Genomic DNA, 18,492 nt, shown 5'->3' on the forward strand with positions numbered 1-18,492 from the left:
GGCACATTGCTTCTCAGCCACCCCAGCTGTGGCTCAGGCAGACCCAGGTGCAGCTTGGGCCACTGCTCCAGAGGGCACAAGCGTAAGCCTTGTCAGCATCCATGTGGTGCTAACTCTGCAGGTGTGTGTGTGTGTGTGTGTGTGTGTGAGCTGTGGCTGCGGCGCTACCTCCACCAAGATTTCAAAGAATGTTGCAGACAGCCTTGGGGCCCAGGAAGAGAGTTGCTGCAGGGGTGGAACCACTGCAGTTTCCACCAGGGGAATGCTTAGTGGCATTGTGGGGATAGGGCTGTCTCTGCAACCCCAGAACAATAGAGCCACCAGCATGCAGCACCAGCCTGGGAAAGCCGCAGGAATGCAACCTCAGTGTGTGAGAGCTGAAGCATGGCTGTCTGGCAAAGCCATGGGGGTGGGGCTGTCCAAGGCCTTGGGGGCCTAACTCCTGCCCCAGTGTGTCTGGAAGGCAGGACATGGAATCAAAGATGATTCTCAAGATCGAATGTTGTTTGCCCTGTTGAATTTGAGATTTACTGAGGACCTGGTATTCCTTTTTTTTTTTTTTTTCGTATTTCTCCCTTTTGGAAGATAAATATTCGTCTTGTGCCTGTCCCACCATTGTACCTTGTTTGATTTTACAGGCTCACAGCTGGAGGAAAATTTGCCTCAGGATGAATCACACCTTTGGGTCTCATCCATACGTAATTTAGAGGATTCTGGATGAGACTCTGACTTCAGACTTTTGAGTTGCTGCTGGAATGACTGACTTTTCGGGCTACTGAGATGGAATGAATATTTGTGAGAAGGACATAAATTTTGGGGGGCCAGGGTGAGATGCTATGGCTGAAATGTGGCCCATACAAAATTCAGGTGTTGAAACTTAATGGCAAATGTGATAGTATTAAGAGGTGGGATCTTTAAGAGGCAATTAGGCCATGAGGGTCCCTCCCTCATGAATGGAATTAAGGCCCTTGTAAAAGAGGCCTGGCTGGGTATGGTGGCTCACGGCGTAATCCCAGCACTTTGGGAGGCTAAGGCTCAAGAATCACTTGAGCCCAGGAGTTTGAGACCAGCCTGGGCAACATGACCAGACCCCAACTCTTAAAAAAATTTTTCAAAAATTAGCTGGGTGTCGTGGCATGCACCTGTAGTCCCAGCTACTCGAATCGGTTGAGCCTGGGAGGTCGAGGTTGCAGTGAACTGTGATCACACCACTGCACTCCAGTCTGGGTGACAGAGCAAGACACTATCTCAAAAAATAAAAGAGGTTTCACACAGGGTTTGGCCCTCTTGCCGTTCTGTTCTGTTGAGTACACAGCCTTCCTTCCCTCAGAAAGATGCTCTCACCAGATACCAAATGCTGGTTCTTGATCTTGGACTTCCAGCTTCCAGAACTGTGAGAAATGAATTTCTGTTCTTTATAAATTATCTAGTCTGTGGCATTCTGTTATAGCAGCACAGTTAGTGTAAGATAACATAGTAATACTAAAAATGTGAATGGGGAAGCTCTTCTTTTTATCTTTGGTAACTCTCAGTGAAGTAACTGATTCTGTCCAGGATCATTAATAAATACTATTTCCAAAGAGTAAAACGTTTTTGGGAAACTGAATACTCATTCGCTCTCAAAGTATCACCCTGCAGATTACTTAGCAATTACAAAGGAGAAGAAAGGGTACCTTTATAATAGAGAACCTTAAAATGTCTTTCATTCAGAAATCTCACTTCCAGAAATTTATCCAAAGGAATTAAGAGAAGTACAGTGAGATTTATATACAAGGATATTAATTGCAATGTTACTTATAATAGTGGACACCTTTTAGCCAGATGACCAAACTTAGCATCCCTAACAATTGAAAAGAAACTGACATTGTGTGCTTCCTGATGTGATGTGATACTGGTAGTAGTTCCTAAATACTGGAAGACATATAAAAGTCTAAAGAAAATAAAAACTGCTCATCATCCAACCTGCTAGAAATAATCACCATTAACATTTTGGTCCATGTATGTGTGCAATATTGGGATGACTGGCCGGGCGCAGTGGCTCATGCCTATAATCCCAGTACTTTGGAAGGCTGAGGCAGGTGGATCACCTGAGGTCAGGAGTTTGAGATCAGCTTGGGCAACATGGTGAAACCTCGTCTCTACTAAAAATACAAAAATTAGCTGGGTGTGGTGGCACATGCCTGTAATCCCAGCTACTCGGGAGGCTGAGGCACAAGAATTTTGAACCCGGGAGGTGGAGGTTGCAGTGAGCCGAGATCACATCACTGCACTCCAGCCTGGGTGACAGAGACTCTGTCTCAAAAACCAAAAAAAACTGGGATGACTGATACAATATGTACGTATCTATATCTCTATATAAATATATATAAGGAATCATATGCACATATGCATGATATGTGTATATACATGATACATAGATGTCATACATGGTTATATAGCAATGGATATCCATGGTATGCATGATACCTGAAGTATATACTTTTACCTATGAGTATATGAGCATTTTTTCATGTCATGAAATGTTTTTTTTTTTTTTTTTTTTTTTTTTTTTGTAGCCCAGAGGTCCTTTATTTTTTTTTTAACACCCATTATGCCATGAATTCATAGGGAATAGGTTCCAGCAGCTCAGGCTCCTTCCCATTGGTTCTCACAAAGTGTGCTTCTCTGGGTGGAGCAGGCTGGCGCTTTAGTTGAACCCAGGTACCTTTCTCTTTGGCTTCTTTCTTTTTCTGATCATTTTCCTTCACACGTTTCAGGAAGCTATCTCGGCTCTTAGAGTGCTTAATGTGCTCAATACGCACATTAATTCTCTTGGCAAGAATCTTGCCCTTAACTTGTTTGTTTACAACAATGCCAACAGCATGCTGGGTAACATTGTAGACTCTTCCAGTTTTGCCATGGTAACACTTGTGGGGCATTCCTTTTTGAACAGTACCCATTCCCTTGATGTCTACAATATCACCTTTCTTATAGATTCGCATATATGTGGCCAAAGGAACAACTCCATGTTTTCTAAAAGGCCTAGAGAACATATATCGGGTGCCTCTCCTCTTTCCCTTTGTGTTCGTCATTTTGGCGAATTACTGGAAGATGGCGGTTCCGGCCGAAAAGGCGTCATGAAATGTTTTAAAATGTGTTTAACTGCATAATAATTCATCACATGGTTATTCTATAAATTATTTACTCTTGTTGACCATTTGGGTGGTTTCTTTTTCATAAATAATATTGCAATAAATATCCTCTTACAGAAATCTCACTGTTTTTCCTTTAATTCCATTGGATAAATTTCTAGAAGAGGAATATCCAGATGAAAGACTTTAGATAAATATTTCACATTTACTGTATTAGTCTGTTCTCACGCTGCTAATAAGGACATACTCAAGACTGGGTAATTATAAAGGAAAGAGGTTTAATGGACTCATAGTTCCACATGGCTGTGGAGGCCTCACAGTCATGGTAGAAGGTGAATGAGGAGCAAAGTCACATCTTACATGGCGGCAGGCAAGAGAGCTAGTGCAGGGGAACTCTGATTTATAAAACCATCAGATCTAATGAGACTTATTCACTACAATGAGAATAGTATGGGGGAAATTGCCCCATGATTCAGTTATCTCCACCTGGCCCCGCCCTTGACATGGGGAGATTATTATAATTTAGGGTGAGATTTTGGTGGAGACACAGCCAAACCATATCATTGTCCTGCAAATTATAGCAACCTGTACCAAGATTTTATATGTATATACACACACACACATATACATATATATACACACATATATATACATATATACACATATATACATATATACACATATATACATATATACACACATTTATATACACACACATATATATATATTATATATATATATATTTTTTTTTTTACGAGATGGAGTCTCACTCTGTCACCCAGGCTGGAGTGCAGTGGTGCGATCTTGGCTTACTGCAGCCTCCCAGGTTCAAGCAATTCTCTGCCTCAGCCTCCTGAGTAGCTGGGATTACAGGTGCCTGCCACCACGTCCAGCTAATTTTTGTATTTTAAGTGGAGATGGAGTTTCACCATGTTGTCCAGGCTGGTCTTGAACTCCTGACCTCATGATCCACCTGCCTTGGCCTCCCAAAGTGCTGGGATTACAGGTGTGAGCCACCGCACCCGGCCCAAGATTTTATATTTATACTCCCAATAGCAGCAAGTGAGATGTCCATTTAAATGTATTGTAGGAAAAAAAAAAGGAAAAAATAACCAAAAAGAAAAAAATGTGTTTTAGACAGCACTGGATAGTGTAACTTCAAAATCTTTGATGGAATTTTTAAATTTAAAACATCCCCATTGTCAATACCCTTAGATACTTCAAGTTCTTGTCCATCTGCATACATTTTGGCAATTATGACACTGAACATACACTTTTTTTATTCTATTCATTTCCAAGTCTTTATAACTTTAAAAATAGTTTTTGGGGTGCAGTGGCAGTGATCATGGTTCACTGCAGCCTTAGCCTCCCAGGCTCGAGATCCTCCCACCTCAGCCTCACAAGTAGCTGGGACTACAGGTGTGTGCCACCATGCCTGGCTAAGTTTTGTATTTTCAGTAGAGATGGGGTTTCACCATGTTGGCCAGGCTGGTCTCGAACTCCTGACCTCAAGTAATCTGCCTGCCTCAACTTCCCAAAGCACTGGGATTACGGCGTGAGCCACTGCACCCGGCCAACATATCGCTTTTAGTTTTTGCTAAGTTTACTTTTTAGAGTAAATTCCAAGAGTAGGGTAGCCAGGCTGGAAGCCATGGTTGTTTTTAAAGTTCTTGGGATAAGTGGATCGGTTTCTTTCCTGAAGGGATAGGCTGCCTGTCATGCTGCTGGAACTGCATCAGTTTACCTCACTTGGCCTCCTAAGGTAACTAGAGGTCAGGGCAGGGAAAGCGACGTGTCCCTGGTTCCCCTTCTTTGGGCCTCTCATAGGGTGGGCTTCTGGCTGATGGGAGCCAAGGACCCATCGCAGCACAGACAGGTAGAACCCTGGAGGTTCCAGGACTGCTGGGTGGGAACATGGAGTTGGGGATGGCTGAGGGAAGACAAGAGAAAGGCTTGGGACTTTGCCTACACATAACCATTACCTTGGGCCTCCAAGACTCACTGCTTGGAGGCGACTCTAGTAATGGTCAAGCTGTGGTAAGGATGCACGGCCCTGCCCTCAGTGGTGCAAGATTGGCCCAGTGAGAACAGTCAGCTACTGAACCATCAAGACATGGTGGAACATAACCTCCCTGCCATCCTGCACGCCCCACTGCCAGTTCATCCCCCCACCCCCACCCCCTGCCACAGTCTTTTAGTTCTATAACCATTGGGGCTCCCAAACTCTCTACTTTGCCTGAAATGGCCCATGTTTCAGCTGTAGCTACTTCCTCTAAGTGTGTTCGTTTTTTCTGTGTTAGGCTGGACTCAGCTTTGAGAGTAAAAGAGGCTGTTTATTTTTTTACTTGGGGTGCCCTGCCTCAGAGGCCATCAGTTCTGGGGGGGCTTTGGGCATTGCTGAGGTTTCTTTGGGAGATGGTTGCTGGCGTGAGCACAGCAGGTTCTTCTGTGTGGATGTTTCATGGAAATGGCTTGGAACTAGAGTTGAGGTTTCCTGGGATTTCTAGGTGTCACTCACCAACTCTGTGACCTTGGGCAAGGAAGTACCTTTCCCTCTTGGCCCCAGTTTTCTCAGAGAGGGGATGGCCCCCATGTTTCTAGCATGTGTACACGCAGAGGGGTAATCTTATCCATATCTCGTGTGAACAGGGCCTGGTCTCTCCAAGAAGAGATGAGTTTTGCTTCCGATGACTCTTCCTCAGCTTTCCTTTTTGTGCCTCTTTTTCTTCCTTGTCCCTCTGTCCCCATTCCCCTCCATCGGGGTATCCTGCCCTCTTCCCACCCTTTCCACTCAGGTGGGGCCTTGAGGCAGGACCAGTGGGGCCAGGATTCTCCTCTGTTCAAATTCTGTGCTGCTGGAGCAGACCTCCTGGGTGCAGGCCCCTCCAGAGGGATCTTCTGGAGACCATGCCCCTCTCAAGTACATGGAGGGACTCACATGGAGGGACTCTCATGGTGACACTTGCTGGCAGGCTGGCGATGGAGTAGCGTTTGGTAAGCAGCAGCCTGGGCTGTGTCCTCCCACTAACCCCAGCCGGGCCCCTCACAGCCTTTGTGTTCAGGGGCTGGTGCCTGTTTGTTTCTGGTTGAAAAGACTTCCTGCAGAGTTCACCCTGCCACCAACCTCCCAGCTTTTCCCACCTCTCAAGTACCCGGGCCCTTCTGCTGAGCCTCACAGTCCAGGGGCGTGTGAAGAGTTTAAACAGGGAGACTCTCCTCCCATTTCCCAAGTGTCTGTGATATAGGCCCTTTCTCTGAAGTGGGGACACCAGCCACTAGAACAGCCAGGCCTCAGGGCCCTGTCCAGACAGCTGGCCTGGGGCCTTGCCTGTCCTACAGGCCTGGAGCCTCAGCCCCTCGGCCTTTGACAGAGGTTTCGTAAGGTCCAAGGCCAGCCTGTAGCTCTCAGAGGCAGAAAAGCAGGTTCCAGCTTCCTTCAGTCCTGGGCCCTCAGATTTGTCTGCAGGAACCTTGGATCTTGTTCTCCCTCAACCCATGCTCTTTGCCAAGATGAGGGCTCTTTGGAATTTATTCTTTTGGTAGGAGGGCTCCCTTTGATGACTGTGTCAAGTGAGATGGAATCTGGCCAGGTTGTTATAGGAACTCAGGAGAATCCCTGGAGTGGGAAAAATAATGAGAACATGGGGCCATTCACCATTCAGCGTTGGAAAGTAGAGCATTCATTGTCCAGGTCCGGAGGGGCAGGCTTAAGGATGGGGGCCTCGCTGCATCACTAGGAGGCTTTGGTGGCATTGAGGGGGTGTGTGGTGGGTTGTGCAGAGTGAGGGTCTGACTAAACTTGGTTCAAATACTAAATCACCCACTTATTTGTGTGACCTTAAGCAAGTTAAAACAAATAAAACAATCCAATTTTGTAGATAAGCGTATTATGTCTAGAAGGAAAATCATCCTCACTTTTGGAGTTGTTATCTTAGGGGTATGTTTACAGATTTAAGATTACTTTTTGTACTTTTCCATTTTTTGTTCTGATATTTTCTTTAAACAGCATGAATTAACTTCTACAATGGGGAAAAAATAAAAACAACCACAAAGCTATCTCCACTTTGGAAATGAACAGTATCCGGGAAGGGGCTCTTTGGAATCTAGGAGCTGCTAGACCCTTCCATATTTGGAAGGGGAGGGACAGTACTTTTCAGCCTTCAGGCCATTCCAAGTAAGAAAAGTGTTCCTGGCCCCCTGACTGCCTACGGTTCTGTCTCGGGCCAGGCCTGGCTTAGACCAGTGCTGGCCACCATGGTGTTTCACATGCCGGTGCTTCACATGCAGGCCTGAGGGGTCGAGGGTGGACTCTCTGTTTTGCCTGTGTTGGCAGTTATTCCTGCTGCCATAGTACAGGAGGTGGCTGTTCATTTCCCACTCTGGCAGCCAGCTCAGAAAACCCTGTGTGCCCTACTGAGGGCCCTTCCTGAGGCTACATCCTTCTTTTAGACCAAGGGGCTTATGTTGAGGTCTCTGCACTCTCATGCCTAGCCAGTCTCATCTCTCCATCAAAAGGGGAACACAGCAGCTTCACTGGGTTTCTTCCCCCATGCTGGGCTTCCTTGGTGTCTGGGTCCCTCATCTGGACCTTGACACGAGCTTCCTTCTATCACTGTTGTCTGTTTATTGTTTTTTGCTGCTGTTTGTTTGTTTGTTTGTTTGTTTATTGGAGACAGGCTCACTCTGTCGCCCAGGCTGGAGTGCAGTGGTGCGATCTCAGCTCACTGCAACCTTTGCCCCCCAGGTTCAAATGACCCTCGTGTCTTAGCTTCCTGAGTAGCTGGGACTACAGGCACCCACCACCACACCTGGCTAATTTTTTTGTATTTTTAGTAGAGATGGGGTTCTGTCTCAAACTCCTGGCTTCAAGTGATCCACCTGCTTGGCCTCCCAAAGTCCTGGGATTACAGGTGTGGGCCACTGCACCTGGCCTGTTGTTTTTTGAGATAGGGTCTCATTCTGTCACCCATGCTGGAGTGTGGTGGTGCAAACATGGCTCACTGTAGCCTCAACTTCCCAGGCTCAATCAATCCTCCCATCTCAGCCTCCTTAGTAGCTGGGACTACAGGCACTCGGCACCATGCCTGGCTAATTTTTTTTTATTTTTTATTTTTTTATTTTTTAAGACGGAGTCTTGCTCTGTCTTGCAGGCTGGAGTGCAGTGGCGTGATCTCAGCTCACTGCAACCTCTACCTCCCAGGTTCAAGTGATTTTCCTGCCTCAGCCTCCTGAGTAGCTGGGATTACAGGTGCGCACCACCATGCCCTGCTAATTTTTGTATTTTTAGTAGAGACGGGGTTTCATCATGTTGGTCAGGCTGGTCTTGAACTCCTGACCTCGGGATCCACCCATCTCGGCCTCCCAAAGTGCTGGGATTACAGGCATGAGCCATTGTGTCCGGCCCATAGTTTACTTTTTAATTACTGTATAATAGTTATAGTGTGCATATATTGCTGTTTACTTATCCATTCTACAATGAATTATTTGCAGTTTGGGGCTATATAAATGCTGCTGCTATGAACATTCTTATACAAGTCTTTTGGTGGGGACAAAGGCTACCTTCTGTTACTGTTGCTGTCTCTTTAGCTTTTAGACTTAAAAAATCATACGGTTTTATCCTTTTTTTCTCTTTCTCCCCATCAGTTACTGTGGCCATATGTACTTTAGTAGGTAAATCTCTGCCAGTGTTTTTAAAATGTTGAAAATATATAAGTGCTACTTAAATATGTTCTCCTGGCCGGGCACCGTGGCTCACACCTGTAGTCTCAGCACTTTGGGAAGCTGAGGCAGGCAGATCGCTTGAGCCCAGGAGTTTGAGACCAGCCTGAGCAACAATGCAAAATCCCATCTCTACAAAAAATAAATTAGCCACATGCAGTGGCGCGTGTCTATAATCCCAGCTACTTGGGAAGCTGAGATGGGAGGATTACTTGAGCCTGGGATGTTGAGGCTGCAGTGTGTTGAGATCATGCCACTGCACTCCAGCCTGGGTGACAAAATAAGACGTTGTCTCAGGAAAAAGAGAAAGGAAAAATCCTCCTTATAAAGGCTCTCTATTTTTTTCTTTTTTTTAGATGGAGTCTTGCACTGTCCCCCAGGCTCACTGCAACCCCTGCCTCCTGGGTTCAGGTGATTCTCCTGCCTCAGCCTCCTGAGTAGCTGGGATTACAGGCATGCACCACCATGCCCAGCTAATGTTTGTATTTTTAGTAGAGACAGGGTTTCACCATGTTGGTCAGGCTGGTCTCGAACTCCTGACCTCATGATCTGCCCGCCTCAGCCTCCAAAAGTGCTGGGATTACAGATGTGAGCCACCGCGCCTGGCCTAAAAGCTTTCAACATTACATTAAGATTAAAGTTCCTTGTGACACCCCTTGCCAAGTCTTGGCCCTTTCCTCCTACCCTGAGGTAACCCCAGCCACCAGTTTGGTTGTTCTCCTTCTAGGGCTTTTCTGATACTTTGACATATATAAATATTCACATAGGAAATATTATTTGATATGTGTGTGTTGTTTATTTGGTACAACAAACAGCATCATATTGCTTGGCCATTTGCTTTTTCACTCAACAAAATATCTTGGGGAGATGACCATGGAAGCAGACATAGCTCTACTTCATTTTTTAAACTTCCGAGTAAGAACATTTAGGTGGTATTTCTATATGATTTTGTGTGTGTCCCATGAACTGAGGGCAGGCCGAAAGCCTTGCGCTGGCAGTATTTGATACTGATGTAATCCCACAAAAGAAAAATTTGCAGGAGCCCTGGATCTGTGCCCCTCAATGTCTCTTTTCTTTCTTCTGCAGAGACGTCTCAGAGAGGCTGTGCAGCTGCTGGAGGACTATAAGCATGGGACCCTGCGCCCGGGGGTCACCAATGAACAGGTAACTCTGTGGGAGGTGGGAGCATGGCCAGTGGGGAAGGGAAGGAAAGTGAGAAATTCACAAACCCTTCCCTGCAGCCAGAACCACTTCTTTCGTCCAGTATATACTTCTGCTGGTACATACCCCTGTGGACTAAAAGCTCTTTGGAGATGCTCAGATCTCTCCTGTGCTCTAGGTCCAGTGGGAAGCATGGAGGCTGATAAGGCTAGGTTGGCCCAAAGGCCAAAGGCTTGGTGAAGCTGGCCCGCACTGGCTTGCGAGAGCTGATTGTGGGCATCTCTTCCCAATTCCACGATCAGGGATAACACAGTGGGAAATCAGCCATGATGGGAGTATTTATACCATAGAAGTTGGCAAATGCTACAAATCAGGACTTTTTCTCCAGAGAACAGGTTATTAAACGTTTACCAGCATACCACTGTTCAAAAATTCAGGTTAAGGGTGGGAAGGATGGGGGAGGATGTTGAGGATTAGGATTAGGATACTGTTGTTTTATTCTTTTTTAATATCGTGTAGGAACTCAAATTAGAGATACCTGAAATGTTGAAGGTGGTGTTTTGTTTTGGGGAGGGGTAAGGGAAGGTAGTAGTTAATGATTACAGAGACTGATGGTTCATGTGCCAAAGTCTGTCTTTTTGTTCATAAACTTCATTTCAAAAACTTTTTCAAACATTAATTTAAACATTTTCAAAGTCATGTGTGCATAATTCAAGAAGTCAAATAGTACTAAAGTGCTTGTAAGGGGCTGGGCACGGTGGCTCACACCTGTAATCCTAGCACTTTGGGAGGCCGAGGCAGGCAGATTGCCTGAGCTCAGGAGTTCAAGACCAGCCTGGGCAACATGGTGAAACCGTGTCTTTACTGAAAGACAAAAAATCAGCCGGGCATGGTGGTGGACGCCTGTAATCCCAGCTACTCATGAGGTTGAGGCAGGAGAATCGCTTGAACCTCGGAAATGGAGGTTGCAGTGAGCTGAGACTGCGCCACTGCACTCCAGCCTGGGCAACAAAGCGAAACTCTGTCTCAAAAATTAATAAAAATAAAATAAAATAGTGCTTGTAAGGAAAAATAGTATATGTTCCCTATCCCTCCCCAGTTCCCATGACTGTTCCCCAGGAGCAACTACTTTTTGCTGTTCTGCAGATAGAAATTTATATTCTATCTTTCAGACAAATATGCTTATCTACACTGCTATTTCTCAATTAGTTATTTTGGGTTATCTATTATGGTAGTTGAGGATTCAGCTCTCTTATCATCCACCCCTCTAAACACACTTCTTTCCGCCATCCATACTCACTCTTGAAATAGTTATCATGGTTTTGGGGCCTATACATATTCAGTCTTCATGTTGTTACAGTTATAGAAATAACATTTACTGCATAGTCAGACTGGTTGTATCATGATTATGTCTCTTTTTCAAATTTGTTTTATCTGGAGTTAATAACCACCTCAGATTTTTCATTGGCATACTCTCCTTTGTACCATCTCTCACTCTCACTGTACCCTCCCACGGCCTTTCAATACAGTCATGCACCACATAAAGACATTTTGGTCAACAAGTGATCACATATATGACAGTGGTTCCATAAGATGATAATGGGGGCCAGGCATGGTGGCTCATGCCTGTAATCCCAGCACTTTGGGAGGCCAAGGCGGGCGGATCACTTGAGGTCAGGAGTTCGAGACCATCCTGGCCAACCTGAAGAAACCCTGTCTCCACTAAAAATACAAAAATTAGCCAGGCATAGTGGTACATGTTTGTAATCCCAGCTACTTGGGAGGCTGAGGAGGGGGGAATCACTTGAACCTAGGAGGTGGAGGTTGCAGTGAGTCGAGATCACGCCACTGCACTCCAGCCTGGGCGACAGAGTGAGACTGTGTCTCAAAAAAAAAGATGATAATGGAACTGAAAAATTCCTGTTGCCTGGAGATGTCTTGATGATCCTGACCCTGTGCAGGCCTAGTCTGTTTGTGTCTTAGTTTTTAGTTAGTTTTAAGAGTTTAAATAGTTAAAAAAAAAAGTTGAAAGTTTTAAAATAGAAAACTTACAGAATAAGGATATAAAGAAAAATATTTTGTACAATGTGTTTGTGTTTCAAGCTAAGTATTACAAAAGAGTCAAAAATCTGAAATTTAAAATTTTATAAAGTAAAAAATATACAGTAAGCTAAGGTTCATTTTATTGAAGAAATTTTTTTTAAGAGGCAAGGTCTTGCTCTGTCACCCAGGCCTGGAGTGCAGTGGGGCGATGTAGCTCACTATAACCTCAAACTCTCAGGCTTAAGCGTTCCTCCCACCTCAGCCTCCTCAGTAACACACCACCACACCTGGCTAATTTTTTTTAAAATAAATTTAGCGTGCTTAAATGTATGGTGTTTATAAAGTCTATAGTACTGTACGGTAATGACCTAGGCCTTCACATTCACCCACTACACACTCAGTGACTCACCACAGCAACTGCCAGTCCTGCAAGCTTCATTCATGGTAAGTGCCCTATGCAGGTGACCATTGTTTATCTTTTATGCCATATTTTTACTGAACCGTTTCTGTGCACAAATATACACAAACCATTTACATACACAAATATCTACCATTGTGTTATAGTTGCCTATATATTCAGTACAGTAACATACTACCCAGGCTTGTAGCCAGGGAGCAGTAGGCTCTACCTACCAGGTAGCCTAGGTGTGTTGCAGGCTTGCCCATCTAGGTTTGTGTAAGGATGCATTATGCTGTTTGCACAATGATGAAATCACCTAATGATGCATTTCTCAGAACATATCCCTGTTGTTAAGTGACGCATGACTGTATTTTCAGTGCTCCTTGCAATCTGAAGATTTCTGTCTTTGAGTTTCTTTTTGTTTTCCTGAAATTTTCCTTTCTGGGGCCTACCTCCGAGTTCCAGGTCTTCCTTTTTCTTGGTATATTTCATCATTTTCGTGGAACACCTCTTCTCGTAGCTTCCTGAAAAAGGGTAAATGAGAAGAAAGTTTTGAGTCTTTTTATGTCTGAAAAATTATAATTCTGCACTCAGCCTTAATTGACAGTTTGGCTGAGGAGAAAATTCTAGGTTGACAATCATTTTCCTTCAGATTTTTGAAGACCATTGCGCTATTTTCTTCTGGGTTCCAATATAGCTGTTGAAAAACCTGATGCCGTTTCATTCCTGATTCTTTGCGGTCTGTTTTCTTTCTTTGGAAATATTTAGGATCTTCTCTTTATCTGTGAAATTTGTTTCTGAAATTCCACAATGCTGTTTCTTTTAAAATTTATCATTTTGGATTCTTCATTACCCCTTTCAATCTGAAGACTCCTATCTTCAGCTCTGGCAAAATTTTTAATTGCTTTCATCACTTTTTCTCATTCTGGAACTTCTGTTAGTCAAATATTAGCCATCGTAGGCTGACACGTAGGTTTTCTCACCTTTTTCCTCTTCTATCCATCTCTATGGGCCAGAAGCGAGGGTAGGGCCTGGGGGATAGAGCAGGTAGGAAGCTGGATGTGGTTCCTGTCCACACCACCAGAAACCAGGCAGTGACAGTGAAAGCACATGATACCATGGGAGAGCCGTGGAAGGGGTGACCCTCCCAGACTGAGGGCATCTGGAAGAGATTTCTCCCCTGAGATATGAGGGCTGACAGGGCTGGTGAAGAGCAGGTGGGGGTGGTCCAGGCAAGGAGGTGCACACTGCTGGAGATCGAGGGAGCAAGACCCTACAGAAGGAGGGAATGGGCGAATGTGCTAGACTGGAGCATGGTGATGGGAATAGAGGGCAAATGCATGAGCGGAAGCAGCACCTTGGCCAGATGCCCCTGTGCAGGGCCCTGGGAGAGTGACAGACCCGCAGTGCCTGCTTACATGGGGCCCATCTGAAGGCGTGTGCACTGCGTGCTGAGTCATGGGCAGCCGTCAGCCGGGAGGGCAGGCTGCGATCTCCTCTTCCCTGAGCAATGGGACTTCTCTCTGGCCATGAGCACCTAAGAGCCTGGATGGTGTGACCTGGTACCCGACCCTACTCAGGCCGAAGCAGTCCCCAGCCCCTTTCGTGTTCTTCTCAGACCTGTGAGAGTTGGGTCCTGCCTCTATGGCCTACTGACCATGTGTTTCCTCCTGGCCCAAGCTCCGCTCTGCCCCTTTCTTGCTGAGGTTGGCCTCTTGGGACCCCTTCCAGCTCCCAGAGTTTGGGGAATGAAGCCACATTTCCTCCTCTTTGCTCCCTTCAGTAGCTTGAAGCTGCCTGTCCTGTTTCCCGGGCCTCCTTTGTTTTCTGTCCTGAAAGCCCCCATGTGCCTCAAGGGAGCTGAGGAGGAGGGGAACTGGGTGGAGGGGCAGCTTGGCACTAACTGTGCTTCCCGATTCTGGCTCATGTTGGTGATGCCTGCAGTGTCCATCTGGTGGCTGGGTAGCACAGTGCTCTAGGTGTGAGCCTTCCACTATGGTCCCCTAGAGGCAGATCCTCCCTCTCCCTCCCTTCCCCCAGCCTCCTGGCTCCCCCAGCACCAGCTCTCACAAATGCTTCCCTCCCTGGGCTTCAGTCAGCCAATCTACACCTTCCTCTGGCCTCTGCAGACACAGGAGCAGAGGGGACAAGTGGTGACATGGCAGCTCAGGGCTTGGGGGGCTTGGCAATCCATAATTAACAGTCACTGTTTCTGGCCCAGGCTGGCCCTGCTCATCTGAAGCGGCCCGGGTGGTTCTTGTTCTCAGTCTGGACAGTGGCCTCACCTGCACCTGGGCTCTGCACCTGCTCTCATGCCTTTGCAGGTGTGTGGGCCAGAAGCCTGCAACTGGGTCCTGAGGCCTGCAGGCCTGTCCTGGTGTTGTGGGCAGTGCTGGTTAACTTGTGACACTCTCTTTTTTTACCCAGTTTGTCATCTAACCTGACTTCCAGGTACAACACCTCACCAGTGGGTACGCGCAAATGTATTGACAGTTTGTTTGCTCCTGATGGCCTTGGTTTGGTCTTCTGTTGTGGGTGGCTGCTCTCTCCTCCAGGGACCGTTACCTTGTTTAAAGGTTGCTATACCAGCCAAGCGTGGTGTCTCACACCTGTAATCCCAGCACTTTGGGAGGCCGAGACAGGTGGATCACCTAAAGTCAGGAGTTCGAGACCAGCCTGACCAATATGGTGAAACCCCATCTCTACCAAAAATACAAAAATTAGCCAGGCATGGTGGCATGCACCTGTAGTCCCAGCTACTCAGGAGGCTGAGACAGGAGAATCGCTTGAACCCAGGAGGCGGAGGTTGCAGTGAGCCGAGATCACAGCACTGCACTCCAGCCTGGGTGACAGAGTGAGACTTGGTCTCAAAAAAAAAAAAAAAAAAAAGATTGCGATACCAATGAATCACTGGTTCCGAGGACAAAATAAAAATGAGTATAATTTAACTTTTGGGTTTAGCAGGTGAAAATTTGAAGAGCTAGTAACCGTAATAAGGACTGTAGCTATCAGTTAAAAAAACAAAACCATAGTATACAAAAATGTAAGCATAGACATAGCCATTAAGTTTCTGAATGTTGACTCTGATCTGTACACTTGTATGTGCTGGGGCTTTGCCAGAATGGTTTGGTGTGGATGGAGGAGGTGGGTGGGGCTAAATATGGAAGACCCCTCCCCATGGCGAGCCACCGCTCGCTGAATGCTTACGAAATGGCAGGTATTGCACCATAAGTACTAGCGCTTTCCACATACTATCTCAGCTAATCTTCACATAAACTTGTCAGTAGGTACGTGTATCAACCCAATTTTCCAGTGAGACTCAGAGAGGTTGCATTATTTTCCTAAGGTCACATAGCTAGTATGTGGTGGGGCAGGGATCTGACACTGGGCCTCTTAGATCTAATGGGAGGGACATCTTCTGTAAGTGACAGAGACAGAGAGAAAAGAGACAAGAAAGAGAAAGCTGGGAAGGAAGTTGGAGGTTACAGGCCAGATTGAGAAAGTCTTTGAAAACCAGGCAGAGATGCTGGATGCATTGTGTGGGGTAAGAGGAAGCTACTGAAAGCTATTGAGCAAGGGAGTAGCATGACAGTGGTATTGTGGTAGGATCAGTCAGTGGCAGTGCCAGAGTGCACTGGGGAGGAATAAGTGCTATTACGGAAACCAGCTCGGAAGCAATTGGAGTGATGGGGAGTGTGGTGAGCAGGTTACTGGGAACCACTGTAGCTCCTGAGTGGCTGGGCTTGTCCATCATTCCACATTCCCCAGAGGTTGGGAACCAGCCAACCTTTCCTAAGTGCCTACCCTGCACCCAGGTAATGAATGTATGGATTGCTCAGAGCCCCCATGCAGGATGGATTTCTGTCTGCGACCTGCCTAGGAGAAAGAGCTGCTGGGATGCAAGAGATCCTGCAAGTCTTCTCTGGCAGGAAGGAAATGGGGTCAGCTGTGTTTGGGCTTTGCTGAAAATAACAGAGCAAATACCAGAGGCAGGCTTAAAAATACTTGTGCCCCAAGTCTTCTGTGGGCGTCAGCAGGTTTGTCAGATGCCGAAGGGAAGGCTTGGCTGACCCACTAGACTCCTAGCATCGAGCTCTGGGGATCCTGGTCAGCACCCTGCCCCTCTGGGCCAGGCCCAGCATGGCCCTAACTGGTAGCACAGAACAGGCAAGTGATCAGTAGGAGGTGAGTCATTTGTATTATGTGCTAGGTGTCGTACTGAGTGCTGTAGATGCATTTGTGGGCTGGGTCCCTGCAGTGGCCTCCTGGATGATCTCCCTATACTACCTGGGCTCCTCTGTCCATTGCTGATACAGCACACAGAGTGATCTGTGAAATTATACAGGACATCGTTTGTTCCTCTGCTCCAGGATTTCTCAGACTTGGCACAATTGGCATTTGGAGCCAGATTATTCTTTTTTTGCGAGGGCTGTCCAGTGTACTGAGGGTGTTTAGCAACCTGCGTGGCTGTGACCCAGTAGATGCCATTAGCTTCTCCTCCCCAGTCATGACAATCAAAAATGTTTTCTGATGTTGCCAAATGTCCCCTGGGTGCAAAATCCACCTCCTAGTTGAGAACCACTGCTCTAATAGAAACTATAGTGTTCCTCTTTTGCACTTAGAGTAAAAGCCATAGTCCTTAACCTGGCCTGCAAAGCCCCCAGTCCTCTCTGATCTTGTCTCCTACTGCTCTCCCCTATTTGGTCCACTGCAGTCACACTGGTCTCCTTGCTGTCTCTCAAACATACCAGACAGGCCCACTTCTGCCTCAGGGCCTTTGCACTGGCTGTTCTGTCTACCAGAGCAATCTCCCACTAGATAGCTGCATGACTCATTCTCTCCTTCAAGTGTTTCCTCCAATATCACCTCAGTGAGACCCACCCTGACTATCTTACTTATGTCGGTAATCTCCATCTCTGCCACCTGCTCACACTTGCTATCCTCTTGCCCTGTTCTATTTTCCCTAGTTTCCTGAAGCACTTTTCCTTCTAACATATCAGAAAATGTGCTTATTTATTGTTTGTGTTGCTTATTGTTTGTCTGTCTGTGCAGCCCTGTAAACTCAACAAAAGCAGAGATTTTGGCCTGTTTTTGTCACTGATGTGTCCTTAGCACCTAGAGCAGTGTTCAGCACATAGTAGATGCTCAATAAATATTTGTTAAATAAGTAAATTTGTTAAATAAATTATTAATTTTCACAATAACCTTGAAAATATTCACATCCTCATATTACAAATGAGGAAGAGGAGGCTCAGAAAGATTAAATGTATTGCCCTAAATCACATAGCCAGCAAGCGGGAGATCTAGAATTTAAACCCAGGTCTGGATAGAAACAAACTACGTGTATAGGGAAGTTGCAACTGCTGCTGTGTGCTATGCTGCAGAACTAGGCGAAGAGTCTCTCTTCTTTCGTGAGTCTGTAGAATTGGGGGTACCCTCACCTGACATAGACTTGCAATAGGTACATATTACCTGGGAGTAACCATGGCAACAAAATTAATGGTGAGGTATAATGCGATTGGCCCAACTGATAAATTAGGAAGTTTTTTTTGTTTGTTTTATGGAGGCATTCTTTGCCTTACAGAAGGATCCCCTTCAGGCTCTGTTTAATTACCTTCTGGAGGTTGTTTTAAATAGGCTCTGTCTTTGCTGCCTTGGGAGGTTTGGAGAAGCAGCTTGGAAGGAGGCAGAGGGGAAGGGGAGCGAGCCAGATTGGGGGTGGGGCTGGGCCGTTCCTCCTCCCTCTGGGTGTTGGGGGTGTGCCCCGCTCTGCCCGAGAAGGCCAGTTGTTGAGTGTCCTCTGCCCCTCCCTTGGACTCTACACCGAACTTCAGGTAGGTTCAGATGGCAGTTCAGCTGAGATGCTGGCTGTTTTTGAAATTAGCCAACTTCTGGGATCTTCCAGCCACCTCTCACCCGGATTGCTTCTCCACACCTGCTCCATGTTCTTATTTACCAAGTTGAGAAATCAAGCAAAGTTCAAAGTCTCATATCCACACTGATTTGTTGTTGGAGCCAGTAAGTCCCAAGGGATCAAAG

General features: G+C 46.2%; 2 protein-coding genes across 20 annotated transcripts in view; one reads left to right on the forward strand and one right to left on the reverse strand.

Moving 5' to 3' along the window:
- Nucleotides 1–18,492, forward strand: part of SFXN5 (sideroflexin 5) — a 130,125-nt gene that overhangs the window by 21,355 nt on the left and 90,278 nt on the right. For 9 of the 19 annotated variants that reach the window (XR_010109254.1, XR_010109255.1, XM_063594849.1 and 6 more), the window contains exons 3-4: nucleotides 9,206–9,260; nucleotides 9,936–10,013. Coding sequence is in view for 13 of the 19 variants with exons in the window: in XM_063594849.1 (XP_063450919.1) it covers nucleotides 9,206–9,260; nucleotides 9,936–10,013 (133 nt within the window). In the remaining 6 variants the exon portion in view is untranslated. Of the gene's footprint in view, nucleotides 1–5,930; nucleotides 6,126–9,205; nucleotides 9,261–9,935; nucleotides 10,014–18,492 lie in introns of those variants that run through there. The other 10 variants (XR_010109256.1, XR_004669919.4, XM_003808191.5 and 7 more) reach the window with 2 other exon arrangements.
- LOC134728639 (large ribosomal subunit protein eL21) lies at nucleotides 2,567–3,080 on the reverse strand. The gene has a single exon (XM_063594853.1). The coding sequence runs from the start codon at nucleotides 3,069–3,071 to the stop codon at nucleotides 2,589–2,591; it is 483 nt and encodes a 160-aa protein (XP_063450923.1). The 5' UTR covers nucleotides 3,072–3,080; the 3' UTR covers nucleotides 2,567–2,588.

The sequence above is a fragment of the Pan paniscus genome, chromosome 12 (genome assembly GCF_029289425.2).
Source record: "Pan paniscus chromosome 12, NHGRI_mPanPan1-v2.0_pri, whole genome shotgun sequence".
Lineage (NCBI taxonomy): Eukaryota > Metazoa > Chordata > Mammalia > Primates > Hominidae > Pan > Pan paniscus.

What these genes read in the sequence shown, in the direction of transcription:
- LOC134728639 (XM_063594853.1), bottom strand. Translation starts at nt 3,071, where the DNA reads ATGACGAACACAAAGGGAAAGAGGAGAGGCACCCGATATATGTTCTCT.